This window comes from Paralichthys olivaceus, chromosome 23 (genome assembly GCF_024713975.1).
Source record: "Paralichthys olivaceus isolate ysfri-2021 chromosome 23, ASM2471397v2, whole genome shotgun sequence".
Taxonomy (NCBI): Eukaryota; Metazoa; Chordata; class Actinopteri; order Pleuronectiformes; family Paralichthyidae; genus Paralichthys; species Paralichthys olivaceus.
In genome coordinates, this window is record NC_091115.1 from 4,995,106 (window position 1) to 5,015,000 (window position 19,895).

General features: G+C 42.3%; 1 protein-coding gene across 7 annotated transcripts in view; it reads left to right on the plus strand.

Moving 5' to 3' along the window:
- Window positions 1–19,895, plus strand: part of anks1b (ankyrin repeat and sterile alpha motif domain containing 1B) — a 253,213-nt gene that overhangs the window by 78,943 nt on the left and 154,375 nt on the right. For all 7 annotated transcript variants that reach the window (XM_069519469.1, XM_069519470.1, XM_069519474.1 and 4 more), the window contains 2 exons: window positions 9,320–9,456; window positions 19,770–19,895. The exon at window positions 19,770–19,895 is cut by the window's right edge and continues 61 nt beyond it. In XM_069519469.1, coding sequence (XP_069375570.1) covers window positions 9,320–9,456; window positions 19,770–19,895 — 263 coding nt within the window. The remainder of the gene's footprint in view (window positions 1–9,319; window positions 9,457–19,769) is intronic.

The following is a 19,895-nucleotide window of genomic DNA, read 5'->3' on the forward strand; positions in this document are numbered from 1 at the left end:
AACCTCTGTCAATACCCAGCAGCACTGTTGGGTGTGGGTGGATGTGTTTAAGTATATTAGGGTCTAGATACGAGCTCAGTATTTAATCACACACATCCAACTGAGAGGAGGAGAAGCAGGAGTAGACCCAGAACTCGCTGGAGGGACCACACATCCCATCTGGCCTGAGAAGGCCTCAGGATCCCCCAGGAAGCGCAGCTGGAGACAGGGATGTCTGGAATGCTCTGCTCAGCCTGCTGCCTCTGCAACCTGTTCTTGAATAAGCAGAAGAAAATATAACCAGTAATCTGACATCATTCAACACAGATACTGATATAGTTAGTCAGCATACTGTTGTGAGCCGACTCACCACGCAAAATCCAGAGTGGCACAGAAACGTTGTTGAGTTTACGTTCTGTGAAATTGGACCAGTTTTTTGGGTCCTGATCACGGTGCTTCACTCTTTCACCCTCAGCTTTCTGAATTATCTGAACAACTTCTGCTTCACGCTTAAGATAAAGAAAACATCTGCTGGGATCATTTCTAATCCATCGATGAGGCTTGTTACTGGTTGAAAGTTGCTCAATAGTAATTGGAATATCTTATTAAATCAAAGTTTAAATGAGATTTTTCTAATGCAAAACATGCTTGACAAGACTATTTATCTTTTTAGGCAAAAAATACGAATAATTTCCCCACTTTCTTGAAATTCCTTTCTTGTAGTTTATCTATTGTGGATGTTCATACTCGTGCTTTGGACTCTTTAAAATAAACTCACAGGGGAACATATTGTGGCTGATCATGTTTACTGTGTTAACAAACAAGAGTCCATATGAAAATCCCACTGCTGAAACCAAGCGTATTGTGTGTTCAACATAAACACAGGTGACAATGGCAATAATCATGTGTGGAAAGTGTGGGTGAGAGTGATACATGTATTTTTGAAATTATGTCTGTTCCACAGTTCGCTTTGTATTTATTTCTTCAAGTGTTACTGAGGTTTTTTTCATCAGTTCACATTATTTACAAACAGGAGAAAAATAATTTGCTCCTCCTGCGTGGAATCAGGAAGTGTGAGTCAACTTGACTCATCATCACTCAGGGTAAAGCCCTGATTTCATGTGACAGTGAGGGATTTTACATCAGCGTCACAAGTGTATTCGTATCAAACCTCTAAATATAAACCACTTTATTTTAAGTTCCATCCATAAAGACTCAATATTTTCTTCTGAATATCACTTTTAAGGTGGATGATACATTTTTAATCAACCGCTCCGGCAGCACGACAAGCTTACTACTCAATATTTTATCTTTAAAGTTAATATAGTGAATCATTTATCAAACTGAGGCTCCGGCTGAGCCTGGGCCACAGACACACAACCTGTGTGACACTTGCTTGTGTTTGTAGTCTTGAAGATTTAGGTAATTCTTCTTTTATTTACCATGTTAATTTAGTTGTTATGGAATTTTATTATGCGTACTGGCCGCTGGCGACACACTGTTAAAATCATCACCGTAGCCTTTGTGCAACCCTGTAGTCTTTAAACCTCCATTTGTCATTGAACTTTCTTTTTCAGTTTTGTTTTTGTAGAATTCTCATCACGTCTTGTTATCTGACAGTGGCTGAATGTCAGACAGACGACTCTATTTACACAGGAGGATGATGACAAATACTTCATTTCTCTCCTCATACTGCAGTACAAATCCTGTCTAAATATGGATTCATAACTGGAAGACTTTCACCGCTTTATTCCTGATTCAACTGTTTCTCTGCCCGTCACGCTGTCGTCAAATCTGTTTTCAGTGTTGGATGCAGTGTGAGCTAATCCTCCGGCCGCAGACGCTCGAGTCGATTCTGTTTGCTCATCACTTGTTTGGTCTGCAGCGTCGCACACTCGCACTCCCACGACAACAAACACCCACAGCCTGTTCTTTCCCTTCACTCTGCTCCCATAGCGATTCTACACACTGCAGGTTGTCACAGCAACTGCATCACCAGCTGGTGAGTCACCTGTATGTTGCCATGGGAACTGCCTTGCTAGTGACACCCTCCTTCCCTTCCTCCCTCCCTCTCCTCCTTCCACATCGAACCCCTCCCCAACAGGAGCGAGTGAGGCCACTGTAGAGTTGTGTTGTGTGTGTGTATGCGCATGTGTGTGTGCGTGTGTGCGTGCTGATGCATGTCTCTTCCCACGTTTGGCCATTACAGCTCGTCTGTGATTGGCTGTTGGATTGAGCAGAAATGAACTGTCAATATACACTGACTGTGTGTGTTTCAGAGAGAGAGAGAGAGAGACTGTGTGTGTGTGTGTGCGTGTGCGTGCGTGCGTTGCGGGGCTAGCTGCTCTATGTCAAAGTGTCTTCTGGAATAAATTCCTCCCCTGACGTAGGTGAACTGTGTGGGTGTCATATTTGTTCTCCGCTCTCTGAGCACTGCTACCTGGCTGAATTGGAGAGAGAGAGAAAGAGAGACATAGAGGGAGAGTGGAGAAGAGAGTGAGTGAGGTGTGAGGAGGAAGTCTGTACATTTCCATGTCATTTGTAGAAATGACTAGAAATGCATTTTGCCTCACAGGCTGCAGGTGCTGTCTCGTTGCAGAGAGACGGGAAGTACCGAAAGACGAGTCTGAGACGGAGAGAAGAGCAGATGATGCATTGAGTCGTCGGAGTTAGAGGGTCGTCTCAGGCTAAGCCAGATACATGAATCTGAATCTGTGACACAGCAGGAGGGAAAATCCTGGATTCCTGCTTTGAGTCCAGTCATATGTCAGGCTAATTGGCCACGGGTGTGAGTCAGTGTCTTATTATGTGGCTCTGAGAGGAAGGTGATGATGATGAAGGAACGAGGAGAAAGAGGGATAGAGATGAGAGGGAAGAGAAAAGGGAACAGCAGAGACAGACTTGATACAATATGAATTATACACATTTGATGGAAATGAAATGGATGAATACAGGTGTGAATTAACTATTGATGATATGAGTTTAGCTGCTTTCATTTGCTCAGTCCTCATTTTCCTCTGTATATTTGTTCTCTTGATTCGCTGCAGTTAAAACATTCGGAACCTGAGTGTATTGCTCTTAATAACAGTGAGTGAAAAGTAAAACTGTCGCTGAAGTGGCAGCTTTGGCCGACGAGTGCGTGCTCAGGAACAAGCGTGCTTATGGAGAGACGTACTCCGACGGAGCGCCTGTGAGTGATGCTTCGCTGCCAATCCTGTAAAAACTTTTATTGTCAGATATGGGCTTAGTTTACACGATTCAGATGAGGGGGCTGGGTTATAGTGTGGACGGGCAGAAACTGAGATGTTTAGAAACAATGACACTCACACCCGCTTGGTTATTGGGTCATAACGTAACCTTTGCTGGCCCTTCAGGCTCCTATCACATGCCCCCTCCCGAGCTCCAACGTTTTCCCAGTAGATGAAGTGACTCATTCGATGTCATCAGGTCTCATGATATTGTGGATGATTTATAAAAATACCCATAATGCACATAAACGCACAAGTTCAAAAAACTAAACTGAACCAATTAGTATTAATAACTTTATTTGTATAGCACCTTTAAGAACAACAAACACAGGATACTCTGGGGTAAATGCAAAAATGCATCCGCGCTGACAAAAGCAATTAATAAATATGAAGAAAATGTTGGAATGATTAAGACGCTGGTGTTTGTGTCGTGGCAACAAACTGCTGAAACGTGTCTGACAGCTCTGCAGGGGTTCTCTGTGGTCCTGATGGATTCTCTGCTGGTGTTGGGCCACGCTGCTGCATTAGCTGCACTTATCCTGATGTAATGACCGAATTAAATCAGGATTTTTAACGAGATAATGATTCAGAACTCGTTGTCTCATACCTGCGCTGCCAGACTGCAATTTCATTGTTCACGCAGTCCTGTGGGTCAGCGAAACACATCTCCTGCTCTCATGATGCAGGAATGAATGAGCGTAATCAATTACAAATGTGTACGTCTGTGGGCTGCTGCAGTCGGTTGAGGAGACCGAGACTCTAAAACTCACTGAAGCCCGTCGTTACTGACACCTCCGTCCCGACCATCTGCATTTTCACGTCTCTGCTTCTTTGATATCTCACTCCCCCTACTTCACTTCTTTTTATTCTACTTTCATTCTCTCCTCTTTGTCTTCCTCCAGCTATTTCCTGAGCTTCATCCCCTCGTCCCACTTTTGAGGCTTCTGTTTTCAGGAAAGATTGCATGGGAATGTTGACACACGACTTCCCACTGCACCACATGTCCTCTGACATGACAGTGAATAAATGGAATCCTCTTCTTTGTGATGTAAAGTGTGCGGAGTGCAGACTTGTGTGCATAATCCCACGACGTGATGAGTCCTGAGGCAGTCATTTTGTACATTAGCTCGGGATTATACTCATCGCAGGGGAAGGATTCCTTTCTGATGGAATTTAATTTGTTTCAAATGAGGGAACCGTTTTTCTGCTGCAACACTTCGCTGCAGATACATTTTGTTTTCTTCTGGCAGACTCGTCTCATTTGTTCTACATGTGTACAGACCGGGATAAAAAATGTGCGGCATCTGCTCGTCAACTGTTAGAAGGGCAGATAGCGGAGAGAAGCAAGAAATGTGTTTTTCTTTATTCATGAGAGGAGATTAATTTGAGTTTTATCGATGTTGAACACCTGTAGTGCTGACTTTACTTTGAAGAAGACATGATTCTTCTTCAGTTTTCCTTCCTCTAGTGTGTTGTGTAGGTTTTTTGTGTTTTTTTGTGTATTTAAACACCTGCAGTCTGGCTGATACCTAATATCATAACATCTTTATTTAAAAAGCACTTCTCAAAGCAAAGATACACAGATGCACATATAAAAACATTTGCTACACACGCCTGCAGTCGTCAACCAATCACAATAGAGTGGGGTCAGCTGACCAATCAGAGCAGACTGAGCTTTATCAGAAGGGGGGGCCTCACAGTCTTACAGGCCTAACAGTCAACGGACCCTTTCGGCGAAACCTGCAGTCACGTATGGTGCAGACAGAAAGAGCAGAGAGGAGCCAAGTGGTCAGAGCAAAAATGGGTTTTCTCTTCTATCGGAACGGAACGACTCCTCTGGAGATAAACACACACTTGTGTCCTTCGGCTGGTAAACAAGCTGCTGCTGACGTGTGCAACTTGAAAGTGCAAATCTGTGTCTCTCTGCATGTGTTTTTTGTGTGTGTGTCTGTGTGTGTCCTCTTAAACACTTAGTCCACATACAGTAGCTCAGTAAACGTTTCTCATGACAAAATAGGTCACCACACAGATTTCACATTAATGGCAGCAGGGAAGCTTTGATATTCATCTTCTCACTTATTTTATATTTATTTACTGGATCTTGATGTTTTCAATCTTAATATTAAATACGAGCTCAAATGATCCGGTCCCAGGTTTACATGCAGCATACCTGGAACATTTCTGATATAGCTCTATGTTATAGTTTTACTCTCCCTCCATTATTAACTTCCACCCTCAGTCCTCTCCAGTGTATAAAGCTGAGACGCTGCTGTGTCTCGCCTCATTTATTCCACTCCGGTCGGTGCTGGAGGCTTCGACTGGTTAATGGCATCAAGTCCTAACTCCTGAGCTTTTCGATTAAACCGGTCAAGTCCCAGTGACTTGTTGTAAGAGGCAATAGAGCGTCACAGAAAATCAGTGTAGAGAACTGATTATCATATGCTCGTATTTCTTTTGTGGACTACCGTGTAGATCCTCTCAGTGCAATGTCTTCAACTTTCAGTTTTCTGGACAAAATTGCAGTTAAATGAGCTTAAAATACTACTACTACTCATATAAGTACTTGTTAAAATGATAAATTCATTAAGTTTTGGTCTTTAAATGGGATTAAAATACCTTTTTTTATGTGTAATGGATTAGATCTGTCATTCTCTTAACTATTAACTGTTGAAGAAAAGCATCTGAGAAAAATCTCACAATAGGTTATTTTTTAAACTTTCAAACCCGCTTACGTTCTGTTTTTACAGTTGCTCAGTGTTTTGAGGGATTGGGAGAGCGGGTCTTCCACCAGCCAGGGTTCAGTGGTTCGATCCCCAGCTCCTCAAATTGGCACGCTGAGATGATGAACCCTGACAGCTGTTCCCTGATGGCTGCTCCGTCTGTGTGTGAATGATTGGTGATAGAAAAAAAAGTCAAAGCATGTACAGATGCTGTATGAACATGTGTGTGTGAACGGCTGAATGCGACTTGTTGGGTAAAGCGCTGTGTAAATGCAGTCCATTTACACTAAGTGCTCAGCTGTAATTTGCCACTTAGACTTAAAAGAAGACGTGTGAGAGGAACACACACACACACACACACACACACACACAGATGCAGTAAACATATGAAAAGCTTCTCGTCACAGTGGCATGAAGGCAGAACTGACAGGCTGCAGAACACGTCTGACACTGACAGTTTTTGTCTTGTTAGGCGAACAGGAGGGGGACAGCTGATTCGAACGCTCACTCACACCAAGCATTCACTCACACACACACACGCTCCTGTGCACAGTGCTGCATGTCCGCAGTAACCAGCTGTGCAGCTGCACGGCTTCGGACGTTCACTGGAAGGTTTGTGAAAATCCAGGCTCTGTCACGCTTCGTAGCAACACGCTAAGCTTCACTTTTTCCCAGAAGTTAATTCTCACTGTCTCACACACATTTATCTTCAACACATCATTATGTTATACCCATAGACTATATATAAAGATGGACGACACGTCTGCAGTATAGGTCATAAACACATTCGTCTTCCATCTTTATTTACACTCTATGGTTTTATCTTACAGTTATCAGATATAAATGATCCTGTGTGTGTTGTGTATATACACACTCAAACTTAAGTAAAAATCCCATTCGGCCAAAAAACGTGTGTCCCAGGAGTGAGCTGTAGGCAGATCTGAAGGAAACACACACACACACACATATCTCACATCCATCATCAGAGTCTCAGAGTTGACAGGCTTATTTACTCAATAGGACAAAATCTCTATCTCTATAAATATCCCTCTGTTGAATCTTTCTTTTCTTCTCTCATTTTTCATCTAATCTATTTACACCCACACGTAATCATTGATTTAGCTCCATGTGATTCCTTTATTGAGTGTAAGTGTGTGTGTGTGTGTGTGTGTGTGTGTGTGTGTGTGTGTGTGTGTGTGTGTGTGTGTGTGTGTGTGTGTGTGTGTGTGTCTGCAGCTGTGTGTTCTTCAACCTTATGTAAAATCTACCGTGCACCTCTGTCTGTGTTCGCACACGCATGCACACAAATGAAGACACACATACGTCGTGTGAGCATGATGTGAAGCTGTGTCACGTTCCCTGAAGGCATTCTGCAGCCAGACTGCGGAGCTTAGAATAAATATATGACAGAAGATGGAAATTCAGGAGCATCAGTTTTCTGTTTGACAGCAGCTTCATGATGCCGGGGAACAAAGTAAAAAAATAGAAATAGAAATAAAAAACTCTCTTTCAGCAAAAGAACTACAAACTTGATTTTATTGTCCTGTTATTAAATTATAGGCTGTTGTGTCTTCTAATGTTGCTCTCTCCTGCGAGTATTTATATGTTTTTTATCGCATCTCTTTTGAATCCCATTGCTCTTTCTGCAAATAGCTGCACCCTCACTACTGCATATTTTATTATTCAATTCACTCCATTGAAGAAAGGAGTCAGACTGATCTGATAAGTCGAACACATTTCTACGAAAATGCAAAGAGACTTATAGACCCGAGATTGTAAAAGCGTAACATCAGTGTTTTTAATCTTCCACTGGGCTCATTGAGCTTTAATGATCCACCAGAAATAAATGAGCACTTGATCAAAAAAGTCATTAAAAGAGTTGGGAAAGGTGTCGTGTCAGCTCCTCACAGGAAGAGCAGACAATTACAGGCACTTGAAATTGGAGGCCAATGAATTTAACCATGGAACATCAACATACACAGTTCAAGCATGTGCCGCTTTTCAATGTTTCGAGACAAAATACATATTTCATTTTTAAATTTCCCAGTAAATAAAATGCAGACGTGTTTGAACGACAGGAAACTATCATTTTCCATAACATCAGCCATCCGACGTTTTTCCCCTGTGTGGTTTAGTTCTTTGTGAATTTGTGAAGAGATTGTGGTTTGGTGGGAAGTTGAAATATAAGGAATATTTATTTTATTTCCAGGGTTTGAATTCAAGTCATTGATACTGTATCGTTACTAAGCAAATACATCTCTATTGTGTGTGTGTGTGTGTGTGTGTGTGTGTGTGTGTGTGTGTGTGTAGCAGTATTTTAGGAAAAGTGTTTTGTTCTGTGTGTATGAAGTTGATTAAGACAGATGCTTTCTCCCTCTGAAATTTAATTCAGGCTAACTTCAGCACTTTGTCTTTCTTTCCTTTCTTCTCCTCTTCTTCTGTACTTCTTGTTTTTCACTCCTCTGTTAAATGATCACACGCTGGGGAAATTAGCTCCGACACCAGGATCTGAACTCAGCAACACACTTTGTGTTAAAAAAAAAAATGAGGCAGACATCAAACTTCACTGGCCAGCTGCCATATTTTTCTCCCGTCTGTTGCTGAGGCTCTTGTCACCTCTCTCTCTCTCTCTCTCTCTCTCTCTCTCTCTTGCTGACTGTCTTGATTATTACATTATGTAATGTGAGGTGCAACACATCAGGAACCTTCTTTGTCATTTCTCACTTCACTCAAAATTGCAATCCAATTCAGTTTATGCCAATAGATCATAAAAGTTAGTTTGCTGGGTAGGGTAACAAAATGTGACTGAGGACAGTTTGAATACGTTTGTAATATATAATTCACCTGAGAGCAAAGAGCAGAACTGGATGATGCAGCACCGAATCATGGGAGTGACATTGCATCATTTTTTGTGCCTTTTTGAATTGAAAATCTGATTTGTAGCTTGTTTCTGAGAAGATTGAAATGATGTCGAAGGTGAATCTGTGTCTGTGATATTAATAAACAAACATCACAGACAAACCACTGGTGTTTTGACTAATACAAATGAGTAGATGGTGGAAATGGGAGTGAGGAAGTAAATAAATCGCCTCAAATCTTAAGATATATTCGTTCTTCCTGTTTACCTTCAATAGAATTAGGCGAAGAACACGTTTAAGCCTCTGATACCTATAAAACGAATGACTTTCCCATGAACCTCAGCTACTTTGTGTTTAAGCAAATGTAGACCTGTGACATCACTGACGAACCCGAGCAATCAGCTGGTGATGAAGATTAAAACACTCAGGAAAAGTTCCTCCTTACCTTTGTTCTGTCGAGTAACTCCACTCTTTAAGGTGACAAAATCTCTCTCTCTCTCTCTCTCCGCACAAGGTCACCTGTCCCATGGACCGGTGAGTGAGGGGGAGCACGGTAACCATGGCAACTGCTCAACAGGCCCCACTCCAGACTGCTCACCCCCCTCCCCCGACACGGCCCTGAAGAACATCGAGAGAGTCATCCGCCCACAGGTGAGTGCGCGCGGATCCACGCTCTAATGAACGTGTTGCAGAGGCACCTGATGCATTATCGAACATCACAGTATCCGCCCACATGAAGCTTAAACACCTACACACACACACACACACACACACACACACACACACACAGACACACACACACACACACACACACAGACACAGGTAAACGTCTCTCCCTGTGATTGTTTGACTTCATCTCTCTCTGTCGCTTTGTCAGTTTCTCCTCGAGTAGATAAGAGTTCAGCGTATCTGAGTTTCTCCATTATGCTCGTGCTTCGTTACATTTCCTGCTGGTAGCAGAAACACAGAGGAGATCCTATCTTGAGTTTCAGAGCCTGATACTGTGACAGACGTAATACTGTGGATGTAAACGCAGACAGACAACCCCCCCCCCCATAGGGATGTAAACCAGTTTGGGCTGACGTGTCAGTGCTGTGATCCATTCAGTACAACCTTGATTCATTAAACCTGCCGTCAGTTCTGTCCATGCAATAGTTTTTGTTTCTTTATCAAAATGCAAAGTGTGTCTTTTGTATCAAGGCTGCATTGTACACAGTTCTCCACAGTCTCTTGCAACCACACACACACAAACTTCTACAACTGTATAATTGTGGTTTTGAAGTATAGTGGTCTGCCGTCACCCTAACTGCACGCTTGTCAAAGAGGGGGTTGTCGGTCTCCTCCAAAGTGTCAAGAAGAACGAGGAAGTAGAAGAAAACAGCACATGTGCAGTCTGATGCTGACAGGCAGCCATTGTTAAAGATCTAACACAGGCACGTGCATGCTGGGAGTTTATCTCTGAAAGTGTCTGAGTGGTTCTCAAACCTTTGCAAGTTAGACCACAGAGATTGTTCCTTTTGTTACAGCAAGTAAATTAAATTCTGTACAGTATTCAGTGTTTTACGTATGGATGTAAATATAGTGAAAAGAATGGATTCTCCCTTTTGCCAAGGACCCTTTGAAAAAATGACTCTCACATGATGTGTAAAGAGTTTATGGTCTAGACCTCGAAATCCAGATCTTCATTAATACAGCATGATTTTCAGAAAGCTGCCTTTGGAAAACCAGGCACACAGTGGTTGAACATCATCTAAAACATCTGTAACGTGGAATATGAAGTGTCGAAGGTGATCGAGACGGAGAAGCCAAATCCAGCAGACTCCATGGACAGCAGTGTCCATGCAGCCTGAAGCTGAGGAAGGTTCATCATCATCAGAAGTGACTCATGCGTACTTGTGTGGAATCTAATAAAAGTGCTGCAATAGGATTATTTCAGGGCCAGAGTCTCCCGGGCAACCAGCGCACTGTTAAAGAAATATGCAATAAGTATCTATCATATCAAAATCTAAACTTCCCAAGTTAAACCCAGTTGTTTAAACCGGAGAGAAATTACTTTTAAAACAGCAGCAGCAGGAAAGATTAATAATAATAATAATGATGCATCACCGATCAGGAATGATTTCACATCAACATTCAGAAATTCAGATCAGCCTCATCAGGGATTTATTTTAAGTCCTCTCACCTCTGAGTCTCTGAGCAGATAGTATCAGTCACAGCACCAACAGTTCGCACCTTGATAATTAAAGGCAGTTGTTTTCTCACTCTGCGGATGATGTGTGACATAACACTGAAAAAAAAATCCACCTCGATGCTCGTTCAGTGAAGAATCATATGATATTAGATTTCTGGATAAATGACTTTGTAAATGATAATAATTATTATTTTAAGAAGTTTCTTTTGAAAGAGAAACTTGTTTTGTCTTTAGCAACTTTTATCAAGAAAGAATATTCCCTATTCCACTTTTCTTTTTCTTCTTCCTGTTCTTGATCTTCGTCTTCCTCTTCTTCTCACTCTTCTTTCATCTTTTCAATTTATTCATTCCCTCATTCCTCCTCTTCGTTCTTCCTCTTTTATTCTTTATCCTTCCCTCTTCTTTCTTCTTTTATCTTCTTCTTCCTCCTCTTTTGTGTCTCTTCCTCTTCTTTCTCTCCTCCTGCCTCCTCTTCTTCTTCCTCCTCCTCAACTTTCTCTACCTTCTCCTCCTTCGCTTCTTCCTCTCCCACTTCTTCCATCTCTTCTTCCTCCTCCTTCTTCTTCTCCGTCATCATCCTTCCCCTTCTTTCTTCCGGAGGTGATCCTGAAGCTGCCCTGCATCTTTAAATCCACGTACTTCACCTGCTCTTCATAAACCTCAACGTCTCCCCTCTTGTTTGCGTCACTTACCCGCCCCCCCTCAGCGTACAGGGCCTATCTTTGGCATGTTAACTAATGTGCATGGCGGGATCACATGTGGTGCCCAGCAGGCCTCCGCTCAGCTTGAGGCGAACATAATCAAGGAGCACCAGAGTTCAATTTTACAGCACCTAATTAATTCTCTAGAATGTATTTAATTTCATTTTACTGCTCCCACTGGCTATGTCATCAGTACACAGTGTACGTCTGACGCTCTGCGAACACACACCACAGCCCTATAAGTCTGTGCACATACATGCTGCAGCTCAGGGTGTGTATAAGAGTCTGCTATAGCTGCACAGTCCTTCCTCCTCTGTGCTGAAATATTAATGTCGTGCTCTCGGGCGCACAGAGCGGGTTTTCAGGAAAAGTTTGAAATTTCACTGTTGTTTGTAAACACCACGATTCTGTGTCAGGATGATCTGATCTCAGTTATATAATTATATCTCAAATCATATTTAGGAACAACATGTACTCAGAGACGTCTCTCTGGACAAACCAGAAGGATCCAACTGGTTGAATTTCAGTTTAATTCATTTACAAACAGTTGAATTAATTACTACATCTGTTGTAGTTATTGGATGTTTACCTCTTCATCTGAAACTTCATTTAAAAGATGATAGAGTTTGAGGTGTCATTGCTGTGGACCCCCCTCCTCAGCTCGGGGCCCACGGCACATCGTTGCAACGCCCCTGTCAGTGCTGTGAGCTAAATGTTAATGTCTCCCCTCGTCTTCCTACCTCCTTCCTCTCGTCTCATGTCTTTTTTTTTTTTTGCAGAGGTTCCCTGTGGTGTTTGCTGTAAATAAAAATGCATTCTGGGTAATTTTGCTCTTTAAATGAGTGTTTAAAAGAAATGATTCCAACGCTGCTGCAGTATTTAACACAAGTCGCTGATTAAAACTCATGCAATCACTTTGTAAAGGAGCGAAGAGATCACGCAGGCTGGGGCTTAATGTTTGGGTCGTTTTTATGTCGTCTGCTCTTGATCGCTCTCGTGGTCAGATGGGATTTAAAGCACAGAAAGAATGAAGGATTAATTAAACGAATGTAAAGATGGAGAAAGAGGGAAAGCAGAGAGGCGTGTACGCTGCGTCATGGGGTTTGATATGTTCCCACTGGCTCCGTGTCCTACTTGGCTGCTTGTGAAAGTAAAGTTTAACAGATTCCTGGTCAGAGAGAACACAGGATGGAACTCGTGTTCACTGAAGCTGGTTTCTCAGACAATCACATCATGTAACACAAACATCGACATCTCGCTCCGGTTTCATCTTCGTGAGGATCACTTTGTGTTTGAGATCGAAAAGTTTGACGTCACTTTTACCCTCGGAGAGTCGGCGCATATCTCAATGCTGTTTGAGGGATTGGATGAAACATAGCAGCCTCCTCGTATGTAGCATTGGCCCAGTCCCACTTTGTGCCTCTTATTTATTATTATAACATTTAAATCATAGAACTAAGCCCCTGGTTTTGTAGTTTTCTGTAAATTTAAGATTTCAAACTGATTTCCAATCAACACTATTTCCTAAAAGTAAAAGTGAAGCCAGAAATAAGTCGTGTTTGTCGGTTATGTGCAGCACGAGCATAAATAAAAAAATAGGAGATGATAACTCATCCTTAACACCTTTCTACACATTTCATTTTTATCGGGCAATGAAGTTTTTAGGAGAAATATACATGAAATTACTATGAAAGTTATTTATTAAGTTGTAATTCTCCTTTTTTCTGAGTCGCAGGAGAAAGTGCCCCTTTAATAAAGAAACCGTTTTATAATACCCGCTGCTCTGCTGCTGCATCTAATAATCCTTCAAAACCTCAGGTGTCCTGATCCAAATTGACTTCCTGGCTCACGGCTTATTTTTCGAATTTCTCCTGCATATCCTAATTCAGTACCCGCTGTGTTCGCTTGTGGTTTTTTGTTTTTGTTTTAACATTCTGCTTTTTTTTTTTTTTTTTTTTACATCCAAGTGCAGCCTTTGTAAAAGTCATTCGTTAATGTGAGAAGTAGGATGACACTCAGTCAAGCACCTACCGCCACCAAGACCCGACAGTCCCTTAAAATTCAAACAAGCCTCTAATCTACGCTGCGTGACATTTTCTCAGCGACATTATCTCTAACTGAACAGCAGGAAACCTACAAGAGCACGTTTAAGTGACTGGATCTGGATTTTTAATTTGGAACATGCCTGATTCTTGTCATCAGTATCAATGGATTCATCTCCAGGAATTTGACGTATATGTCAAAATGTCTGTAGGTGCAGATGGACAGACTAACCAGGTCCTGCTGCTTTACAGAAGCGTGAAGATAATAGACATTCTCACCGTGCAGAGGTTGAGAGGATTCAGACACGCATGTAAAAGCACTCCGTGGTAAATGTGCTGACTCGGCTGTCACATATAGGAAGCACCAGCCTGTAAGAGCATTAAGAAGAAGGCAGTGGTTTGATCATAGCCCATCAGGAGCATCCGCTGAGTGAACGATGCTCTCCACTCCCCCGCTCACTGCGGTCAACGTGCTCTTGAGCAGGGCACCTAATGAGCACTGCCGTCAATCCACCTGACCCTGGTTTGAAAAAAGAGACGTATTGATTTGAGTGCGTTCCTCGAAGTAAAGATGATTTGTTTTGACCAGCAGGGATCACGCAGCTCTGACGAGGGGATACGTGTCATTTGTGGAGTCATTATGAGATGACAACATGATTATAGTGTGTCTGCACTGCTGGATGCTGCAGTAAAACAACAAAACATTTCGGTTTAAACATTTTTACAACACAAATGGAGCTGAAGGTCTCACACATTATTATTGACAGTGTTTTTATTTTGTTAGAGCCTGGCTGATGTCGTTACCAATATTAGATATATCAGTTGAAAAGAAATAAGGAAACAAACGCCAATTATTATCATAACTCAAAGAACTGTAATTGATTTATCAGCTGGTTAAATATACCAAATAATATTGAAATATCACTTTGGGATTTTTTGGGATTTACAAAATCTCCCAATGTAATCTAGATAAACTACAGATTTTTAAAGTTAGTTAGTTTAGCTTGATACAGTTTAAAAAAAGATAAAAAAGTTTTTATATCCACAAATAGGCAAACACTGAGAATGAGTTTCTAGCACCATCAATTCCGCAGTAAATCAACACCTTGTTCTGCATGAGAACTAGATCAGAAGAACATTTTTCAGATTTTTAAACTCATTTTTCTGATTAACTATGCTTTCCATCCATTAACAAAACATCATTAGACGAATGAGTAAAATAGTTTATAGTCTCATGCTAGATATGATGATGTATCGCTGTTTTCTTTCCTCAGTATTTCAGCAAAGTTTCATTTGTGGAGTTTGTTTAGTGTTAAATCTGTTTTTAGACACGTTTGTCAATGTGTCTCCATTTGTGAGACTCGTGGAGCTGAGAGACTTTTTTCACCGAGAAATTCACTAATCACTTTGGCATTTAGAGCTCATTAATCTGCTCACACACACACACACACACACACACACACACACACACACACACACACACACACACACACACACACACACAGACACTGTTGATGAACACTGACAGTGTTGCTCCAGTCAGTTAATCTTCCAGCATATTTCCTTGGATCTGAGCATGATGGCACTGTATAGATCCAGGAATGGGACTCAGCTCTGTCCCCGTTGTCCTGAGGCTGGGCCCACATGTGCAGAAACACACACACACACACACACACACACACACACACACACACACACACACACACACACACACACACACACACATGCACATGCACACACATGCACACACATGCACACACAATCGATAAAACAATCATGGTGGTTGTTTGGCGTTGATGGGCAGCGAGAACAGTAGTGAGAGAGAGATAATGGACGATAAGGTGAAAGAAAATGATGCATATGTTGGTGAGCCACAAAACTTCACTCTGTTCAAACCCCACTATTCTTCCCACTATAGCTGCCAGCTGACTACTCCCCTGTTTTAAAGATATAATAACTTGACCTCATCCGTGAACACGATTTACGTCCGAGTCGCGTCAGGTAGATTTTCGATTCGCTGGTGAAGACAATAAATGATCACATGATCCCTCGATCCTTCACGACATCATCAAACTAGGTCTTTTGTTATATTCTGAGAGACCCCTGGTGGACGAAGTTACATATTGTGTATGTAACGTAATAATGGCTCGTGCAGAATCTGCATTTATGTTTGCAGATATAAAAACTTTTATTTGACACCACTGTCTATACAATGTGTGTGTATGTGTGTGGTTCCCGGCTCAGCAGGATATTTAGCCTGTGGCCCCAGAGGAGAGACACAGGTCACACACTGCTGTTTGAAACAAGCTAGTGCTAAAAGCTCACCAGTGGGAGTTACACGTGCGAGCTATTTCCTGGCATTACCCAGCCCATAACAAAATAATCTGTATGTAGTACTTTGAGCCGGGCCGTTCAATCACCTTGCTGCTTATGAACCAAATGGACTGCTCGCCCCTGCTGGCCTCTGCACTGCATTTTAAATTGTGTGCCATCATGAATATGGCAGGAAAACTGCTTGAGTGCTGCGGAGCGGACCGGAGGTGAATTACTGTCCGTTCAAAGCGGACGCAGTTTAACCTCCTGCGTTTCTCACAGTTTCACTTGATGGACAGAGTGAAAGACTATTTCATCTGACTAAAGGAACAAGTGGACTGAGTGCAGATAATGGGAGGGAGGTGTTTGAGAAAAACAAGCTACTTGCTCTGATGTCAGAACTATGATTTGAGACGATGATCTGACCACCAACATCTGATTCTATCACAAGGCTGCCTGGCTCCAAATTACGTTAAAAGTTCCATAGATCCTCTGCATCCAGGATATTTTAGGTTAGGGACTGGAGGTGGAGTGTGAGTGTGTGTGTGTGTGTGTGAATGCTGATGTGGTTTATTTTTTTCTTCCTGCAACTCTACTTCTTCTAAAGACACATCGCTCGATGCAGCATCATTAATTCCAAGCTACTGTTAACACGAGAGAAGTTGTTCCAACGACAGAAAATATCGATTAAAACCATGAGGATAATTACTTTTCAGTCCCCAGCTCACGTTTAACTGCTGAATCCGTCAGCCGGTAAAGAGACCAAATGGACCAAACCCCCTCGTTCTTAGTACAACTACATTCTGTTATTGTTTTAGCATGACGCACAGTATAATCTGCTTCTGCTGAAGTTCCATTCATCAACAGTGGATATTTGTTTCCCGACTCTACAGTATCTGATCCGGTAATTATGATAATTTTATAACTGATTCCGGCATCGTTCATGAATCAACATTATTTCTCATTTTTCACGTAGAAAGAACGTTTTCAGTCCGTGCAAAAAACTCAAACTGCAGAGGCGTGTCTCGAATCGTCTTCGGTGAGGAAATACTATTTTTCTAGCTAATGGATATGTCAATTATTAGCCCCTACACCCATTAGTTAAGTGTTAAACAGCATGTTTTCCCCCAGGGATGCTGGTGCAGGCGGAGAGAATGGTTTTCGCTGTAGTTTAGACAGGCATGGAGGCCCTCCCTCCCTTCCTGTGTGTGTGTACGTGCGTGTCATTGTGTGTGTGTGTGTGCGCTCATTAATCCAATCGGCCATGGCATGTTCATTAGCCTGCCGTCCATTTGCATTGTACACGCTAAGACTCAGCCAGAACTACAGTGTGTAGTGTGTGTGTCTGTGTGTGTGTGTGTGTGTGTTTGTGTCTGTTTTGTTGGGTGTGAGTGTGTTTATGTGCACGTCTGAGCTCTTAATAGACGTGAGCCCAGAGAGACGTCGCCTTTAGCTGTTAGAAAGAAGCTGAAGCAAAATGCACATAGACAAGGCGGAGATGAGTGCGGGTGTTAAGACATGTTTGAACGATGAAAAGGAGACGTTGAAGTTGTCAATAAACTGATTAAACATTAGGTAGCAAACACACACTCGCACACACACACACACACCGGTGCAACCTCTCACTTTGAAACGCCACAGTGTCCCACAGCAGCAGCTCCATCTTTCTGGGTCGATTGCCATTTTAAGTCAACATTTTACATCCTTTTGTGTTTGTTTTTAAACCTGCAGACAAGTAAACACCGTAGAGCTGCACCTGATTGAAGATGTTTGTCAGTCAAACCAGATTTAACCGTTCAATATTTGACGATTCATTTTTTTTCTATACTGACAAGCACAATCTAGTAAACTGCCAGATTTGTGAACATGGTTTGGTAGAACAAGTTAAGTTATCTTCCAGATCTGTCCCCAGGTATTTTTGATTTTACACTAGACGGTCCAGTCGAGACGCAGGACCACACCCGTGGATGTGATATTTACCATTCAAACCTGGGAAATGATTTAGACGGTGACTTTAAGATTATGTCGAATTTGTTCGGATCAGCCTCAAATTGTGAAGTCTATCGTCTGGAGGGTCGAATCAGACCCGAGATGGTTCTGATTATCCTCTAGTGTGCAGCAGGCCAGCACTACTCAGTCGACTAAGGGTCTCGGACTGATTATCTGATGAGAGCTGACCTACACAACATTATAGGTTCTGTGTTTACATGGGCACAAATGAAGAATTGGTTTTTATTTGACCGTATTAGATTTATTTTACTTTTTTTTTTTTGTTAATCACAAAGATTTGATTTGTGTTTGAGAGCGAGGTTGTGTCGTGTCTCTCCCCTCGCCCTGTCGGGATGATTCCCTGTTGAGCTCATACATCATTTTCTTTATTCCCCGTTGCTCTTCTGTCCTGTCTGCTTGATGTATTGGTCCTTTAAGCCTCTGTGGTCTCTGGGATGTTGCTGCTGTGGTGTTATTCCCCATTGACCAACTGTCCACTGGAAAAGAAAAGTGCTGCTGTGGCTGCTCTGGTCGGGAAGTTAGTTCTATCTGTGTCTTTTCTACTCTTTAGATATATGCAGTGAAAAGCTCTGTCTTTATTGGCTGATATCAGGTTTAGTGTGAACGTCGTTTTAATCATAAGACATACCGTATATTCATTTTCACGTTTAATAAAATAATAATTCGTAGCTTCCATGTAATGTTCCTTCCTCCTCCTTTCTTTTGTGATGCTCCCTCCTCGTCTTTCATTCCTCTGTAGCTTCACTCCTCTCGTCCAACTCTTTCTTCCTCTCCTGCTTAACATTCCTACCTCCTCCCATCATTTCTTTTGTTCTGGGTCCTGTTCCCTCCCTTTTTTCTCTTTTCCTCAGTGCTGCCATTTTCTCTCAACGTGTCTTTTAATCTCCACAGTTTCTCATTTCACCCTGTCCAGTCCTCTCCATTCCTCTTCATCTCTCATGCATCCTCTCATCCGCTCTGATTACGCCTTTGTTTTCATCTCACTTTAGTCCGGTAGATCTGTAGATGCTTCAAAACCCAATTCCTTTGCATACAAACATTCTCCCCTTCCCTGCATTTATTTCCATTCCCTTCTTCTTTCTTTGTCAAGGGTCAGTTTTTGTGCCTGCACTCACAGTGAAGGTCATATGAAGGTGGTGCATGTCGTGTGTCAGTCTCATTCAGTATTTCAGGATTTTATTTTAACCTTGTGCTTCACTGTATTGATTTGACACACACTCACACACACACACACACACACACACACACACACACACACACACACACACTCACACACACACACACACACACACACACACACACACACACACACACACACACACACACACACAGCAGCAGGATGTTGACTGTCGGAGCTGTTTGAGAAGCAGCAGCAGGTTGTTGTGAGCTGCAAATGCCTCATTATGTAAGATGTGTTTACCAGGTGCCAGTCTACAGTTTCACTTGTCCTCTGCCTCTCTGTCTCTCTCTCTCACTCTGCTGTAAGCTGTCATTATGACTTTCTCTCGCTCTCTCTGTTTTTGTCCATTTCTCCATCTTTCTATCACCTCGCACTTCTAATCCCTATCCCTCTCTTTTTTCTATCCTTGCACCATTTGTACATGTTACATAAGCCATGAACCAATGAATAAAGCCACATTACTGTCAGTTACACGAGAGGCTATAGTTAAAGTATAATCTCTCGACCCACTCCTGTCTTGCCTACAGCCCAAGCAGCGAACCTCTCTGTCCTCATCCCTGGACGTCCAAAGGCCAGTGAACCACAGCTGTGAGCCTAGCGAGGTGAGCTCGTCCCTGGGCTACGCCAGCTTCAGCACCAGCCCCCCTGCCAGC